Source organism: Gallus gallus, chromosome 14 (genome assembly GCF_016699485.2).
Source record: "Gallus gallus isolate bGalGal1 chromosome 14, bGalGal1.mat.broiler.GRCg7b, whole genome shotgun sequence".
In the NCBI taxonomy this organism is placed as follows: domain Eukaryota; kingdom Metazoa; phylum Chordata; class Aves; order Galliformes; family Phasianidae; genus Gallus; species Gallus gallus.
In genome coordinates, this window is record NC_052545.1 from 4,761,037 (window position 1) to 4,778,466 (window position 17,430).

The 17,430-nt window shown below is 56.4% G+C and overlaps 1 protein-coding gene across 2 annotated transcripts; it reads left to right on the forward strand.

Annotated features, from left to right (window-relative positions):
- Positions 1 to 1,745: 1,745 nt before the first annotated feature.
- Positions 1,746 to 8,246, forward strand: NT5M (5',3'-nucleotidase, mitochondrial). Of its 2 annotated transcripts, XR_003077757.3 has the most exons (6): positions 1,746 to 2,400; positions 4,514 to 4,614; positions 4,990 to 5,050; positions 5,308 to 5,422; positions 5,601 to 5,837; positions 5,971 to 8,246. XR_003077757.3 is itself a non-coding variant. In XM_414809.8 (5 exons), exons 1-5 carry the CDS (start codon positions 2,137 to 2,139, stop codon positions 5,756 to 5,758), a joined length of 699 nt encoding a protein of 232 aa, XP_414809.2. In that variant the 5' UTR covers positions 1,746 to 2,136; the 3' UTR covers positions 5,759 to 8,246. The 2 variants fall into 2 exon arrangements, 1 of the variants encoding a protein (XP_414809.2); XM_414809.8 differs by having other exon boundaries at positions 5,601 to 8,246.
- The last annotated feature ends 9,184 nt before the right edge of the window (positions 8,247 to 17,430 follow it).

Consider the following 17,430-nt stretch of genomic DNA (forward strand, 5'->3'; position numbering starts at 1 on the left):
GCGTCATTTCCGCCGTCTCGCGAGAGCAGAAGCCTCTCCCCCCCCGCCCGCCGCGGTTGCCGAGGTAACCGCTGCCCGGCCGGAAGCACCGCCCCCGCGCCCACTCTGGACGCAGGAGGCCATCTTAGCGCGAGAAGTCGTGACTCAGCAGGGCCGCCGGGCGGCCGGGTGACGTTGTGGTGGCGTCACTGCCCCTCCTGTGTCACCGCGTGACACCGGGGCCGCGGAGGCGCTCCTCAGCGGCGGGCCCGCTGCCTCCGTCACGCTCGCTCTGTGCTTGGCAGCGTCCTGGTGTGTCCGTGGTGGGGCCGCAGGTGGTGCAGGGCCGCAGAGCGCAGGGCTCAGCGCAGCCCCTCAGCACGAGCCCGCGCCGTGAGCCCCTTCTGTCAGCGGAACGTCCGTTGAACACCTGCGGCTGTGATGTGCGCGGTCACGGCAGATCTGCTGCCTCTCACTGAACGGCTTTGGTTGGAATGGCCCTTAAAGATACCCTCAGAGCACTGCTGTCCCTTTTGCAGTGGCTCAACTGAGTGACCGCTCTCTGATGACGTGTAAATAGCACTCCTGGATACCAGGGGACAGAACCCTAACCCCTGGTGCCAGGTAGCAGTGGTGTTAATTCGGTTTGTATAAGCACAGATGTGTTTTTCATCCCTGGAGGAGCCCAGGTGTGCTGTGCTGAGCTGGGGCTGCCCGGCGGCCTGTGACAGTCTGTGAGCAAGAGCAAAACGTTTTGCTCATCGTTCAAAGACAAACACATCTCACAGCTCAGTCAGAAAAGTACAGTGAAATCCCATTCGTTGCGGTAAGTAAAACATACTCTTACCACTTAAAACGTCACGTTTTCCCTTTTCAGTGTCATGATTACTGTTACATACACCCCTGTGATAAGGAATTCTGTTCCTCTGCTCACTCGGTGGCCTTCACCCAACCACTGGCTCTCCACAATCCATTTGCCCTTTCCACGCAATAAGGACAACACAGCCCACTAGGGAATAGTAATGGGAAGACGAAATATTTTGGATCTGCTAAGTTGAATCATTGCTGTCAGACAAAATCTTTTCATTCCCGACTCAGCAGTTGCCTAATCCTGTTAGTCACACTCTTGATGCCTCCCTGCTCTTTGGTGGCTTAAATCCCCCAAGTGCTTTTTGGCCGTGGTGATCTCTGGTGCTGTGTCAGAATATGCAGCCCCGCTGTTTCTATGTCAGCGCTTCATTCTGACACCATGAGCCCCTCCTTCGCACAGTCTGATGTTCCCCAGCACCGTCTGAAGGGTTCTTCTGTGCCCGGGTATCTTCTTTTAAACCTTCACATCGCACGGAGCTGTCACAGTCAGTGAGATTCAGGGCAAAGTCCAACTCTTCCCGCGAATTGGTTCAAAGGGATGGATGGCATGTTAAGGCTTTGCTGCAGAAACCACTGCATGCGTTACAGCTGCACCCGCGTCTCCTGCATGCACCCCAAAACACGGTGGCAAAGGGGAGGCAGCAGGGGGTCAGCAAAGATGCTATTGCCGACCTCGGGGACCGCAGGACGAGCCGTGCCCCGGCTGGTGGGCAGCAGCCCGAGCTCCGCAGCCCCCGGGCACCGCGGGGAAGGGGGGGGGGGAGCGCGGCTGCTGCCGGCTTAAAGCGGCTCGGAGGAACGGCAGAGCCGAGCTTTGCAGGGCGCTTGTGCCGCTTTAAGGCGGTGCCGCCGTTCCGGGCTCGCTCAGGCACCGGGAAGAGGAACTGGGTTTTTGCACTGCCGGGTCGGGGCGAGCGCTCCGCAGTGCCCCGGCCCGCGGCTCCCGGGCGGCCCCGGCCCGCAGCCCTCCGCTCGGTGCTTGCTGCAAGGGAGGGATGGGGTGGGGAAGAGCTGGGGCGAGGAAGAGCCTCTGCACCCCATTGCCTCCCTCCTGCATCCCCTTTGCGCCTCCTTTGCATCCCCTCCGCATCCCTTCTGCACCCCTTTTGCTTCCCCATCTCAGCCCCCCTGCACCGCATTGCAACCCCCGTGCTTTTCCCTACTGCAGCTGCAAGGGGGCTTCCTTGCAAGAGCTGTCTGCTTGCAGAGTGCGTGCTTGAATGAACCTCCTCCCCCTCTTCCCCCCCTCCCCCCTCAAAAAAAGGACGCCCCAAGCCCCTCTCTGCCATGATTTTGCTGAGCAGCATCTTGCACCTGCGGCCCCGGCACTGTGGCCCCTTGGCAGGGCTGGGCAGGGGGTCCTGCCCCACAGCGGGGTCCCGCAGGGCGCTGCGCGTGCTGGTGGACATGGATGGGGTCCTGGCCGACTTCGAAGGAGGATTCCTCAAGAAGTTCAGAGCCAGGTATCCCGACAAGCCCTACATTGCCCTGGAGGACCGGAGGGGCTTCTGGGTGTCGGAGCAATACGGGCGCCTGGCAGCTGAGCTGAGCGTGAGTTTGTGCATCCCCCTGTGATCTGTGCAGGGCTGCTCGTGGGTGCAGGGAGGGTGATGGGTAACAACCAAACTCAGGGACATGTCTGCATGCAGCAGTGCCGTGTGTCCCCAAAATCCAGCATGTTTAATGCACATCTCCTTTCCCTGCATGTGTGGATGGAGATGGATACAAGGAATTCTCGTATGCAGTCGCACAGTGCTTGCAAGAAGGGGAGCGTGCATGGGATTCAGGCTCTCCCATTGGCAAAGTCCTAAGGAGCTTGAAGAGCTGAGGGGTTGATGTGTGCTCTGTAGATGGGATGGATGGGAGGGAAACAAGGCATCATCCATGCAGTAAGGTGGATGCTAAAGGTTGGGCAGCGGTAGTGCATGGTAATACGTTTTTCGTTTTCTGTATCTTGTTTTGATGTATTAAATGAAATGAGCTCATCTCGTGTCTCCCATGGTCATGTAAAACCTCCATATCTTGGGCTGAAATAGCAGATCTCCTACAGACCAGCCCTGGGGCAGCTCTGCTTTCACCTTGCTCCCAGATCAGGGGTAAGGAGAGCAGGAGCTGCTCTGTGGCTGCAGGAGCATGGCATGTTCCAGCCCCCCTTCATTGGTGAGCACCATCAGAGGAGACTGGAAAACAGGAGAAGAGCCCAAACAAATGGAAAACAGCAGCACATAATGCACAGAGCCCGGGAGGGTGGGGAGTTCTGGATGGAATTGTTCACAGGGAGAGAGAAGAAGCAGAAAATGGAAGTGGAAGTTCTCAGAAGGGGCCCATCCTGCTTGGCACATCCCTCCAGCCTGGGGAACTTCTCCTTCTGCACTGCCGTGCTGCAGGGAGCTACTCTGGCTGTAGGAGCTGAGCAGGCTTTTTCATCAAGATGGGCTCAGTTCTTCCCCCATCGAGCTTGATTGCAAAATGCTTTTTGACATAAGTGGAAGCAGAATAGCTATGGAAGTCATTGCTGTAAGAAAACACTTCAGTGCAGTTTGAAGTGCTTTGCTGCATCAGGCCACATCTCTCAGATGTCTCTTGTGCAGCTACGTTCAGCTCCCTAGAAATAAAACATTGCCCACCGACGTGAGGCAGAGCAACGAGTCTGAATGTCTGCCTGGACCATTGGCAAGCTGCTAGGGTGTTGGTTTTCGTTCAGGAGTTTAAGTTCCCTTTCTCCCTATTTCCTCTCCCCAAATAAAGCAGCAGAGGTGCTCAGAATTAAGACCAATCCTTCAGGGAGGGCTCCCATCACGTCTTCTCCCAGCTGCAGCACCAGGACATGGCTGCTTCCTGTGCCTGCACCCGTGCTGCTCCCAGGTTCTCCTCCATGAGGACCCCATGTCTGTGCAAAATAATTGCTTTTCTTGGCAGCTGCCAGGCTGCTCCCTGTTTGAGGGAGCTCTGGATGCTGTTCCTCAGAGCTGTGCAGCAGTCCCTGGGCTCTGCTTTGTCCCAAGGCTTCATTCCTTGTGGCCTCTCTTTGCTCTGCTCTCCCTTTGCACCAGACCAGTGCAACACGGCTGTTATGTGTTCCAAACCCTTGCCTGGTGTTGTTCCATTTGCCTGAGCGTCCCTGAGGAAGATTATATGTATTCATCCTGATATATATTTCTTCCTAGAATACAACTGTCTCCTATGAGAACAGCCTGGCTGATATTTTAAGTGATCTAATGGAGATAAATAGGGCAGACAGCATCTTGAGTTGAACTCCATCACACTGCAGCACAGGAACCAGCCCACTTCAGCTGGATCCACATGGCACTGCTCTTCCAGACACAGACCCGAGGTTTAGTTCGGTGCTGAATGTTCTGTGCTTTGAAGCAGCTTTCTCCCCACATGTCGGGCTGCACAGGCAAAACTAAGCCTCCAACCTAAACCGTACAGGGCCGATGTAGGTTACCAAGAGGGGACCAGAGCCAACTCTACTCCATCCAGCTGTAGATATCCCTGTGCATTGCAGGGGATTTGGGCTAGATGACTGTTAAGGGTCTTTTTCAACTCAAACCATTGTATAACTATTATCTTTCTCACTGCTTCCATCCATGGGAAATGTGCTCATGCAGAGAGGGGAGCACCAAGAAGCCCTGTGCAGCAACAGCTCTCTTCCTTCTCACAGGAGAAAGCCATCAGCATCTGGGAATCCAAGAACTTCTTCATCGAGCTGGACCCGCTCCCCGGCGCTGTGGAAGCTGTGAAGCAAATGTCAAATTTGGCAGAGTGAGTAGGAGCCTTCCCATGGTATTTGGGGTTGGTGGGGGAGCAGCAGTGGCTTTGCAGGCTGATCTGCCTCCTGGTAGCAGTGCTCGGTGCAGTGTCAGTGTTGGGAGTGCTGGGCATGGGAGAAAGAAGAGGGCTTTGGCTTGCTGCAAATCAGCTGAGTGCATTCAGCTCTCTGCTCCCAGCAAGGGAAGTGAAAAGGAGAATGTCCCTGTGAGTGTGGGTGCACGTCCTGAGGGTGGGATCTTGTGGGTTGACAGCTTAAATCCCACTGTGTGTGGGTGCTGCTTTGATGCCAGGCTGGTCATGCAGGGACAGCTCAGGGGGGCAGGCTTTGGCCACCCAGTGACACTGTCCTTCTTTCTCTCTTGGCAGCACTGACGTGTTCATCTGCACAAGCCCTATCAAGAAGTATCGTTATTGCCCTTACGAGAAGGTGAGCAGGGCTGAAATTTGGCTCCCCCAGCTGTGACACAGCCACGACATTCCCTTCTACATCCGAATTATTCCCAAACACCTTTGTAGTGCTGTCTGTGCTCTGCCAAATGAATGCACTTGGCCTTAACGTTTCATATGATGCCAGAACCTGCCTACGTGTAAAAGAGCTTGTGCTCCAGCAGCATCCTTCCCACTGCTGAACCATTTGTGGAGGTGCCGGGGCTGCCCGCACTCACCACTCCCTTTGCCTTGCAGTATGCCTGGGTGGAGAAGCACTTTGGCCCTGAGTTTCTGGAGCAGATCGTTCTGACACGGGATAAGACGGTGGTTTCTGCTGACCTGCTCATCGATGACAGACCTGATATAACTGGTAAGGGCACTGCGGGGCAGCAGGACTGAGCATATATGAGTGGAATCAGAGGTGATGGGTGCTGGTCCCCGCCCTGCTGGTGATGCTCTCATTAGGGGGATTCGTCTGCAGGCTGCAGCTGGTGAGGGGTGCCTGACAGAGGGAGAACTCAGTGATCCAAGCTTTCCTTGCTTTGCAGGGGCCGAGGTGAACCCCAGCTGGGAGCACGTGCTCTTCACCGCCTGCCACAACAAGCATCTGCAGCTGGAGCCACCCAGGCGTCGGCTGCAGTCCTGGTCTGATGACTGGAGAGCTATTCTGGACAGCAAACGGCTGCCACTGGGCCACACAGCCTAAACCCTGGCCTTCATCCTGGCCTCCATCCCATCTGCCTGCTCATCTCCTCATGGAGTCCTCCTGGAGGCTGACACCATGGGCAAGTAGACAGACAGATGGTCAGACATCTATGGGGTGGGAAAGGAAGGGGATCTTGGAGCAGACCTCAGCCTGGCTGCTCTCTGTGCCGTATTGGACCCCCAGTGTTATCTTCCCCCTCTGGCATGGCACAGGCCATCCCTCTGTCTCTGTGGTGGAGTCATGCCGTGATGGATTTGTCCTCCTGCTGCCATGAATGATCTGCATTCACCCCATCACTGAGGAGCTGCTGCAGCTGAGAGACTCTAGTGCTGATTCATGAAGGAGGGAGCAGACATTTCATTAGCCAAGAGCTGTAAGAAACTCAATGAGCTCTCACTGGTGGTGATCCATGGATTTCAAAGCCAGGGGGTGTGCACGTGATGGCTACATGGCCCATACCCCATCTCTCTCCTCCTCATCATGTCCAAAATCAGCCTGACAGGAGAGCTCTGGATGTGCATCCACTCAGAGATGGATCAGCCCTGGGTGGTGCCAACTGCTGGGCTTGGGCAGTGGGACAGTCAATACCACCAAGCATCCTAAAGCCACTGGTGCAGAGCTGCATGGGAAAACATAAAACATGGGGTGGTGGAGGAGGTACAGCATCGCAGAGAAGGGAGCAGAGCACCATGGGGCAGGGAGCAGGGTGAGGCTATCATGCTGCTGCCTGCTTGGGATGTGGCACCTCCCAGCTCCCTGAGCCTGCCCCAACCCCCAGACAACAGCAACCTTGCACCAGAATGTGACTACTGCTTCTCCTGGCTTTGTGGAGATGTCATGATGCAGATCCCTGTGGATCTAGATGTAGCTGTCACTGTGCGCTGCAGGGTCTGCCCGCACCATTTGAGATCCCACCACTATTCCCTGCTCTCCTGCCCAAGGACTTGCTGACCACAGGGGTGAAGTTCCCTGCTGAGATGCGTGGCCAGGGTTGATCACCCTGTGTTCTGCTTGCCTTGCGCCTTTATCTTTCCTCTCTCATCCCCATCAGCACAAAGCAATCTGAGCCCAAAGCCACATAGCCAACAAACAACACATTTCAGCAGCAGCGGTCTGTCCTGCCATGTGTGGGACCTGGAGGGGCTCTTGAGGATGGTACTTTGAATCCGTGCCTTCCCCAGCTGCTGTGGGGCCAGGAGCGAAGCCTGAATTGCCTCAGGTCTTTCCAAAAGCATCCCTGTCTGTTGGAATGGGGCTGTTATGTTAAGATTGCATGGTTTGGGAGTGACATCCCACAAGGATTTTATTGTAGTTTTTCCTGTTTATACCACTGTGTGATTCTCCAGGTGTGCATTTGGGCTGTGCAGCCACCTGAGGTGCAGCTCTGCTAAGCATTACGCACAGCATTGCATAGACTGCAAGTTGATTTTTTGACCACTGATACCATGAGCTGCCTGAGCTCTCTGGAGTGCTCTCCCAGCCCATCCTTGAGCTGAAACAAGCTGGCATGTTACTGTGGTTGCCCAAATCCAGCCCTTGGGCAGACCCCGGGGACATGGCTTTCTGGACCCAGCATCCCCTCGGTGGGATGTGTGATGCTGGAGAGGCCACGGGACTTCACACCAAATGAAAATAGAGCTGGAGCTCCTCCTGTGTCAGGCTCCACCTGGACACACAGAAATCCCACATGGGTTGCTGTCCTATCGCACCCACCGTGTTCAGGGTTGTGATGCAGTTCTCCATCACGGTGTGGTCCTTTCAGTGCTCAGATGGGCTGTGCAGAGCTTTTATTTTCAAACACCCATCTATAAAACAGGCTGCTGAGGACTACTGCAATAAACATCAAGTTTTGTTGGCATCTGGCTTCCCAAAAAGCAGAGTTGGGGTTTTGCAGTTTCCCACCTGTAGTTCTGCCTTTGGCATAGGAATGGGGTGTTTGCATCCAGGTGCTGGAGCATGCTCCAGGCAGCACATGGCTCATCCTGGGCTCCCCTCCAGGCACGGAGGAAGCAAGCATTGGTGCTGGGAATTGGTTTTTTTTTTCCCTATGTTTTCACTGCCCTGTGCAGCTTTAAAGACAGTTTGATTTTTCTCTTCCAGTTCAGACCACTGCGTTAGATGGTTGCAAGCACTCAAAGGTTACGTTTGTGGTTCACTGGTGAGTCCATTCCTGCCACAGTTTGGATCCTGCCTAGATGCAATGGCAAGGAAAAATGTGGTATAGCTCATGCCTGAGATGTGCATTTCTGAGCCCAAGGGGCAGCACGGGTCAGACCCTCTCTTCCCGATGCCAGGGGAAGAATGGAGCATTTGCACCAGGGCTGGGATGTGCATTCCCTTGTGCATGTCCCTGGCACTCACGGAGTTAACCAAAGAGCTTAGATTTGGGGCTTTTCCTCTCTGTTGAGCATGAAAGTGGCTACGAAGAGATGCATGTTCCCATTGCCGCACCGCGAAGGAGACGCACAATAAACCTCTCTGTGCCACATCCTCAGCCTCTCTCTGTGGGGTCAGTGGGCTCTGGGGGGATGCGGCCGCTGTGGGAGACTGAGGGGCACCCATGATGGGATTGGGATGTTTGGCCTTGGAATATCCAGGGACATCTGTGTGCTCCTGGTGAGTTTGGGCAGCGCAGCCTGGACCCGATGTGCATCCCCCAAAAGACACTATGGGGCCAAAAATTTTGCCAAGGTTTGGGCAACAGCTCCTCTCCGCCCTCACGGCTGCTTTGTGGGGCAGCCTGCAAAGCCCCACTGCCAGTAGTGGGCCCTTATAACATCCCTCACCCCATGAGAAGGATGCTAGAAGCAAGGAAAGCACCTCTTACGTGTCAGCACTGGGGGCTGATTTTGGCATTGCTCAAAAGCAACGGGCAGCGTGGCCAGTTCCATAACCTGGGTGCAGGCACCCCTCTTAAAGTCACAACCCCTATTCCAACCCATTTCAGCACAGCAGGACCCGATGAGGTCGGAGCAAGCGATGCTCGCGCTGGATTATTCATTAACGTGCTCTCACGTTGGCCAAAGCCCAAATATCTTGGAGCGGGGCTGCGGGGTTGGGGTCGAGCCCTGCGATGCCGTGCAGGGGGCAGCTCTGACGTAAGGCCTGCGGGTGGTGGGGGCCAACAGCAGGGAAGGAGTGGAGGGCTGAGTCACCCGAGTACGCAGGCAAGGAGCGAGCAGAGCAGGGGATGGCTCAGCCCTCGGCAGCAGCTGGACGGGGCTTTGGCTGCTGTGCCTCACTTTGGTGTGCAGAGCTGAGTGTATCCCGCCTGGCATTGGTGCTCAGAGCCACGGCCTGCAGTGCAGTGCTGCCCTGTAGGCTACGGGCAGGATGGCAGTGGGGATGCAGAAATATCCACTAGAGGGGACTGTGCGATCGTGTGTGGGAGCGTGCAGCTGCCAGCCCAGCCTCAGAGCGAGATCTGGTTCCTTTGCACAGCACCCTGCACATCTCATCCCTGTATCCCAGTCCTGTATGCCACCCCTGCATCCTATCCCTGCATCCCATCCCTGTGTCCCATCCTTTCATCCCACTCCTGCGCCCATCCCTGTATCCCACCCCTTCATCCCATCTCTTCATCCCATCCCTATATCCAAACCCCATTGCCCCTCAGTGGAATGGAGGAGAGAATCAGAGGGCAAATTCATGAAAAACTCATGGATCTGAAGAACTGGGGGGGCCATAGGGTTCACATGGAGAGTATTGCTGGAAAATATGTGGGGTGTGGGCCCCTGGCAGCCCAGAGCACCCCTCATCATCCTCTTCCTCCTGCTCTATGCCTCCAGTTTGGCTCTGCCCCGCTTTCCCCTGGCTCCCCAGCTCTCCCCATGATCCCAGTGTGGGATTTGGACTGGATGATCCCGTGGGTCTTTTCCAACCTTAGTGATTCTATGATTTTTCATCCCAAATCCCACAGACATCCCTTAATTCGCATCTCCCTCCCACTCATCCCCAAGTAGAGCCCTTTTTGAGGGGCAGGACAGTGGGTTGTGAGGGCGGGGGGCACCAGAGAGTATTCCGATGGTTTCCTTTCACCCCTCAGCACCAGGACACGTGTTCCCTCCTGCCAGGATTCGTGGGTTTTGCTCCTGTTTGTACACAAGGACTTGAGTAACGCAGTCCCCGGAGGTGTAAGGCTCCCCGTGCCCCGGCAGTGCGTGGAGGCTGAGAGCCCTCAGCGATGGCTGCAGCACTTCCCCGCGTCCTTCGGAGCACGTTAACCCTGTCCTCCTGGCAAAGGCCCCACAAAATGTTTGTTTGTGTCTGTGCTGACAAACACTCTGAAGGAACACGCTGTGTAGGGCCTCTACCCCTCAGTCCCTCCCCAGGGCTGGAGCTCACGGCTGTTTCCTCAGCACGAGGCCACCATGCTGCCAACCCATAACCTGCCGCAGCATCCCATAAGTGGCTCTTCTCTGAGGCTCGGGGTCCTGGAGCAGGAGGGTGGTTAGGGGAAGGGTTTGGCCCCGTCCAGCTCTGTACGTCCCCGGTGCAGGAAAATGATGGGGAAATGGATGTGTTTCCATCCGGCACATGCATGGGTACCAGCCAGGACGGAGCTGGCAAACTGCATGCATGTGATGCTGCAAAGCAAAACAGAGAAAACATGCGGCTGCCAGAGCAGCAGCAGGACCTGCCCCCATGGTGGTGGCACCTGGTGCGTGGCAGGACAGCTAGGTCCGTTCCCTCCATCCCTCCCCACAGCATCCCAGTTTGGTGGGACAATGCTGGGGACCGCCTGAGCGTCACTGCAGTCACAGTGCTGGGCTGCACCCCTGCTCATCACCCCCACGTTCCTGGTGGCTCAGAGGGCTTCAGAAGCGCCCAAGCATCCCGGGTTGTCTGTTCCCAAGGAGCTATGAACACTTTCGCATCTCCCTCCCCATCCTCGCAGCCCCCCCCATGACCCAGCCTGTGTTGCTGCAGCACCTGCGTCGCACATGCAGCATTGTTTCCCCCAAACCCAGGAGGGCAGCAGCAGCCCCACGCAGCCTGCACAGCCGTCGGAGCAAACCAGCTCTATCCTGCCCAGCGCCGGCTGCTTCGTTACCAGCTAGCTAATTCTTGCTCCTTCTTCTACCCAAGCATTGGCAGGAGGGAGGGGAGAACAAAACAGCCCTCGGGGGGAAGTTACCTTATTAATTAACGAGGCTGAGAGCTTTGCAGAGATTGTGCAGAAGAAGAGGACAAAAAAAATAATGATAAAAAAAAAATAGGGAAAACTGGGCAAAACCGGAAAGGCTTGAGTTCAATTGTCAGCCCAATTAACCTAGATCCGTGCCCTCCCTCTGGATGAATAGCTCATTATTATGTAATTGCTTAGGCCCGGCTCTTGGTGGAGAGAAATTAAAGTCAGACACTTAACGAGGCAACCTGGTGTGGAGACAGGATGCGGGAAGGCACAAAAGCAAAGGGAAGGAAAGCAAAGGCACGGCGAGCTGCTGCTGCTGCAGGGAGAGCCTGGAGGGCCGTGGTGAAGCCATGGGTGCCTGGACTGTTTGCACCATTCTGGGCCCCACATTTTGTTCTGGGATGGGGGATAGCTTGGAAAGGCACTGCTGGTGCTGCGGTTCCACGTGTCACCCTTTGGAGCACGGCTGTCCCTCGCAGGAGCTCTGAAATGGGCTCCGGGTTTTCCTGCAAGTGCCTCTGCGTTAAATGAAAGAGGAGTGAAGTTAAATTAAAATGGCCACTTCTCTTCCTAGTGGGTAAAATGGGAACCGTGCACCGAAGTGTGTACCGGCACAAATTAATGTTTGTGAAGCTCTGGAAAAGTGTTAAGTGCTATCGGCAGTGTTATTGCTATTTGTTCCTGTGGCAGCGCTTCTCTTCCTTGTCCCAGAGGGGTTTTCCCCTTTCCTGTGCAGATGTATCAGTGCTGGGAAAGAAAGAATCAGTGCCCGTGGGTCGGGGCTGGGGCTGTTGGCGCTGGTGGGAGGGCAGGAGATGTGGGGAGTGGGCTGCTCCGTGCAGAGGTGGGGGCCATTGCCATGCCCGGCCTTGGATGAGCTGGTGGATCCCTCTCCTCAATTAACCCAGCGAGGCAGCACTGTTACCAACATCCCCGCTGATATCAATTTGCTACCAGGTGAGCTTCCAGTGCTGGCTCGTGGCTCAGGGTGGAAAGGAGCCACCAGAGAGAGAAAACCGGGAGCCAAAGCGGGTGATGTGCTGAGCTGGGGCTGAATGTGCTGCAGGAAAGCAGCACCTGCACTGTGCTACTGGGGGGTGCTGAGGGCACCCTCTGTGTGGTCACCCACAGAGCAGCAGAACAACGGGGCTGAGGGCCCCTGCTGAGCTCCAGGCTGGAGGTTTTGTCTTGCATCCTCCATCATCCCCCTCTATAGCAAACACACAGCCCTGGGAAGGCAGCAGGGGCACACAGGTAGCCCTGACCCTTGGGCACCACAAGCCAGGGCCCATTGGTTTTGCTGAGGTTGTTTGGGCCAAACAAAAAGTAGCAAAAAACAACGACCCAGCAAGTGTGAGACGAACGATTTGTGCGCGGTTCAAATGATCTGTGACTTCTGACCCAAGATTAAATCTAGTGTGTAACTGGTGGTTGTATACGGAGTCACATGCATGGGCTAACGGCAGGAACCCCGTGTTCTCCAAACAGAGAGAGCGGCTGCCGACTGCCGGGCCGCTCACGTTTCCTCTCCCAGGCACCCCGTGGGCTTTGCATCATCCTTTTTAATTCCATCCTTACAAAGCATTTTTTGTCCGACCGGTATCTCGAGCTGGGAACAAAACAAACCGAGCGGTGCCGTAAGCAGGCAGCCCAAGGCAGGCTGACTGCCCATGGAGTTTCGCCTTGGCGCTCAGCTCTGATATCGTAGAGCAGGGCTGGGCTCACACCGCAGCGTTTTGCTCAGCAGGAATGTTTCCTCTCCATCAGCAGCTCTGGAGCGCATAGAAATAGCCTTTTGACTTCTGCCTCTGGGTGTAATTGGGGTGAAAATGAGCACTGGGCTCAGAGAATATTATCCAGGGGTGATGGGCTCACCCAACCCCCATGCATGCTGCACACATTGGTGCACCTTCCCCACATTTGGGGCAGAAGGAGGTGGGGGTCCCAGCACCCAGCTGTGGGGACAGGCAGCTCTGCAGCAGGGATAATTCACAGCAGAACCAGCGCTGTCCTCCCGCAGTAACTCTCCGGATGGTGAAATCCCATTGAGAAGAGTGTGACCTCGGTGCAGGCTGCTCGTGTGTCCCACCACAGAGGTTTCACCACCAAAGACTCATTGTGCTGTGAGCCAGCCCTGTCCCAGCCTGTCCCAGAGGGATGCTGGTGATGCTGGAGGCGGGGGGACGCCTCCCCCCAGGTCAGCCCCCTCCTGGATGCCTGTCCCCCGGCAGTGCCCTTCCAGGGTGACCCCACGTGCCCCCTCCTGTCACGGGAGCTCCCAGCTCCTTGCTGGTTGGAACTGGTGCTGAGCTTTCACTTGTTTGGCCAAGGTGGTTCTGCATCGCTTTGCAGCGAGAATACAGAAATGGCTGGAGGGGAAAATCCACGGCGTGGTAAACAGAGCCAAGCAAGGCAGACCTCTCACCCAGGAGGATGGGGAGGAGGAGCAGCCCAGGGGCACCAGGGCTGGATTTCAACACCCAGCCGAAGACATGGCACTGCTCTTCAGCCGTCTGCAACGCGATCCCCCTGCAGCAGGGGTGGCTGCTCGGTTTGAGACCTGAGCCCAGCCGACATGCAGGAGGGGAGGAAGTGAGTGGCAGCCGTGCGCTGGCACGGTGTGATGGAGTGCAAGCAGCTTTTGGACTTTCATTTCCCTCCTACATCACTTTCAGACATTTCTGGGGGTGCCCCATGCTCTGCTGGCTTGTTTGCAGCCCCTCTGCTTGCTCGAAGTGCTCAGGTGCTTTCTCTTAGCCCAGTACCATCGTCCTGCATTGCCTTTGTGTCACACGCTGACCCTCCCCATGCCAGCTCCCACCATGTCCCTCTCAGGTTGGAGAAGAGGAGCAGTTCCCCCCCAGCTCACCAAACTAGAGGCAAACACTTGTGCTTTAAGGCACTGTGCCTGTTCTTTTCCTGGAGGAGGAAGGGTGATGCATTTGCAGCTTGTAGTCCACCCTGTGAATGCCACCGCTGTCTGCAGAGGACATCTGTCTGTCCTCGGGGGATGTCTGTCTGTCCGCAGGGCTCTGCCCCACTTACAGGGTAGGGTCACGCTGGGACAGCCACGCTGTTGGGCTGCTGCAGTGCTGGCTCTGTCCTCCAGCATAAATCACAGTGGCTGTAAATCCCCGCCAGCCTTCAGGGACCCATCTCCTGGGAGGGCCAGGGGTCAGCCGCCAGGCAGCGAAAACTAAGACCTTGTTTTGAGGCTGGTGAGGATGTGACCCAGAGACACAAACAAGACCTGGGCTCGTGGCACCTCAGTGAGGCACTGAGCTGCAGGGCTGGAGCCTGAAGACTTGGCTTTTGGCTGGACGAGGCACAGGGGCAAGAGACAGGCTGTAAAGGACAAGGAACGAGGGATGAGCGACAGGGGACAAGGGACGGAGCAGAAAAGGGAAGGGGAAAAGGAGGAAGGACAAGGCAGAAGGCATAGGGGATATGCGACAAGAAATAAGGGATGAGGGACTGAGTGGCTCAGTGGGGACATGGGGAAGGAATGAGCAGCGCAGAGGTTAAAATCGATGCCACTACAGCGCATGTCACTGTGCTGTGGAGTAAAGGGTGTAAAAGGAATGGTCATAGAGTAAAGGGAATGGGCATGGGCTGCCCCAGTCCCCCCTGCCCCACAACCCCCATTCCCAGCCCTCAGCAGCCTGCAGCTGGGGGTCCCTGTCCTCACCCACCCCAGCAGAGCTGCCCCAGCAGAAGGATGTGGGGACATTACGCACATCGGCTTCACCACCATGGCACAGCTGGTTGAGAACAGGCTTTATTTTCCCAGCCGGCTCCTAAAGCCCCTTCTGCTGAGATCACCCGTGTGTCTGCATTTCCTTTGAAAGGCTGTTTCCCTGCCAAGACGGCTGCAGAAAGCCTGCAACGGGGCAGGAGGAATTTGTCACTCCACCAGATTAAACAGCCCGTGCACACCTCGTGGCATGCCAGGGGGAACTGGGCTCATTGTGTGGCTCTGGGTTGTTATCAGGGCTGTGTCCTGTGCCGGGAAGCGCGGGTCAGAGCTCGGTATGGCTGTTGGCTTCTGAGAGCTGGCACAGCTTGGGTGAGTTCTGAGCAGTGCCTGCTCTGCAATCGCTCATACGGGAAGGGAAAGCGGCCGGCTATTTTCCTGCCCGTGGGTGTGGGGGGCTGATAAGCAGTGAGCTGCCTGGGGCTCTGTGGGGACAGGCAGGGGGTGACAGCGAGGTGCCCGGTCCCCGCTGGTTATGGGGGATTTGCTTTTTCTTCTAGAAATAGAGGAAGAAGTGTCCTCGTCTCTGCCTGCTGCCTGCCTCATGGCCCATGTGCCCAGCAGCAAAGTGTGCCAGCTCTGTGCCAGGCTCCCTGGGTATATCGTCCAAATGTGTATGGTCCAGGCCTATATTGTCCCTAAGTCCTGTGACTTTAAGGCCCTCAGGTCGCTGGGTAGAGACAAGCTGATGTTTGGATTCAACTGCATTTTCCCCCATTCCACGGGCATAAATCACAGCTGCTCTGTGCTCTCCTTTCCCTGCAGATCAGGGGCTGCTCAACGGGCAGGAGCCAGGTTTGGGGTGAGATGAGGTGGGAGTGCATTCCTTGCACGCTTGTGTTCCAGCTCAGAGCCCACGGCACCGAGGGCAGTGGGCACACTTCCCACCCAGCAGCGGGGCTGCTGAACTCGCTGAACTTCCAATCCAGAGTCGCTGGTGCTTCCCCAAAGGCTGTCCTGTAGTGGGAAAGAGAGGAGAGAGCCCATCTGCAGCCCTGAGGCAGGCGAAGGACGAAACAGAGACAGCAGCACGGCCCCCACGGCAGCAGTCGGGACGCCACAATGTCCCGGGAACAGCCCGAAGGTCCCGTTCTTACTGCTGAGCTGAAAACAACAGTGCGGAGCGTTCCTGTCCTGTACTCGGAGCCAGAGAGGTCGGGGCCAGCAGCGCCCTGCCAGGCACCACAGCACTGCCAGCTCTGCTGCTTGGTGCAAGGAAGGACCGACGTGCTGCTGCCACTGCTACCTGCCCATGTGCACTGCCCAGGTGTGCTGCAGGGATGGGACATATGTAGGAATGCTTTGTTTACCCCCAGAATGCAGCCAGATCACAGGGACACGGTGGGAAGTGGCAGCATCCTGGTGTGCCCGCTAGGGCTGTGCAACACTCTGCAGCTCGGTGACAAATGCAGGGTGACATTTCTGGGAGCAGATGCTGTGTGATATTGCTTCAGGAGAGCACCGAGTCCCCACACCAGCAGCAGAGGCGATGTGTGGCTCTGCGTGGCTTTGAGGCAGGAGGGCAATGAGTGTCCTTTGCAGAGCGGTCTTCTGGGTCAGAGTGACCGCATCACTTATCCTCTGCATCTCCAAAGCCCGGCTGCAGGATGCCAGCAGCTCCCAGAGTCAGCCCTGCTGCCCTGCGGGGACTCCTAATGCACCTCCCAGTCCTGCAGCACCACTCAGCTAGCTCTAACCATGCTAGAATCACCTTCTGGTGCTGCATGGCCAGCACAGGACACTCACTGCTAATAGCCAGGGCCACATTTAGGCTGGTCCTGCTGGTGTGGGGCCGCTGCAGCCTCCTGCTGGAGCAGGCAGGGACAAACACATCAGGTCTGTATGGCGGGAGCAGTGCATGGCCCTGCCGTCAGCAATCAGCTCTGAAATGTCCCCTCATCTCCATGCACTGCTGCCTGATCTGCGGGGATAATTGGCAGAGCAAATCGTTTGGCACAGGGATGGGAGCTGAAGGGACACGAGCGCTTCTGTCGCTCGGAAATCAATCTCCGACACCCGCTCGATGGGCCTGTGCCCTCTCTATCTTTGCTGCTGGGTTCAGCCTGAAGCAGCCAGACATAGAGCGGGGCTGAGTGGGTAAATGGTTCATGACATGAGTGGGATGGTTCTGCCATAGACCACCGTCCCTGACAGCCCCCGACCATCCCTGTGAGCACCCCGTGTCCCCACGGCAGCTTTGGCATTCTTGCTGACTCAAGCCGACAGCGCATTGACATTCTTTTTGACCTTTCAAAATCACAAGGATGTTCTGTCCTTCCCAGCTGAGAACAGCCTGGACACCCCGTGGGTGGATTCTACTGTATATACAGCGGCTGCAAATACAGATCTGGCACAGGAGAAGCGTGTGTGTGCGTGGGATCAGCCCTCTGTGCGTGCATGGGTGCGGCGGTGGAACGAGCACAGGGAGCATTGCTGGTGCCAGGGCGAAGGTGGCACAGAGAATGAAGGATGAGGACAGTGACTGATGCCAGTGGCTGCCTTTGCAGGGGTGGAGGCTCAGCCCTGCCCTGGCTCCCTGTGTTTCCCATCCTCTGACTAAATCACGCTTTTCATTTTGAGAGAGCATCAAGAGCTGCAAATAGGAGGCGATGTGCACAATTCAGCCCCAGCAGCTCCGAGATGCAGTGCCTTTCCTCCTGCCCTCCAGAAACCATCTCCAGACAGCAGCAGAGACTGCTTTGGCACCAGATATACCCCAGCCCCAAAAGCTCGGAGCAGGAGTGAGCTGACAGAGAGGCAGCGTGTTGCAATTCCCTGGGGTGT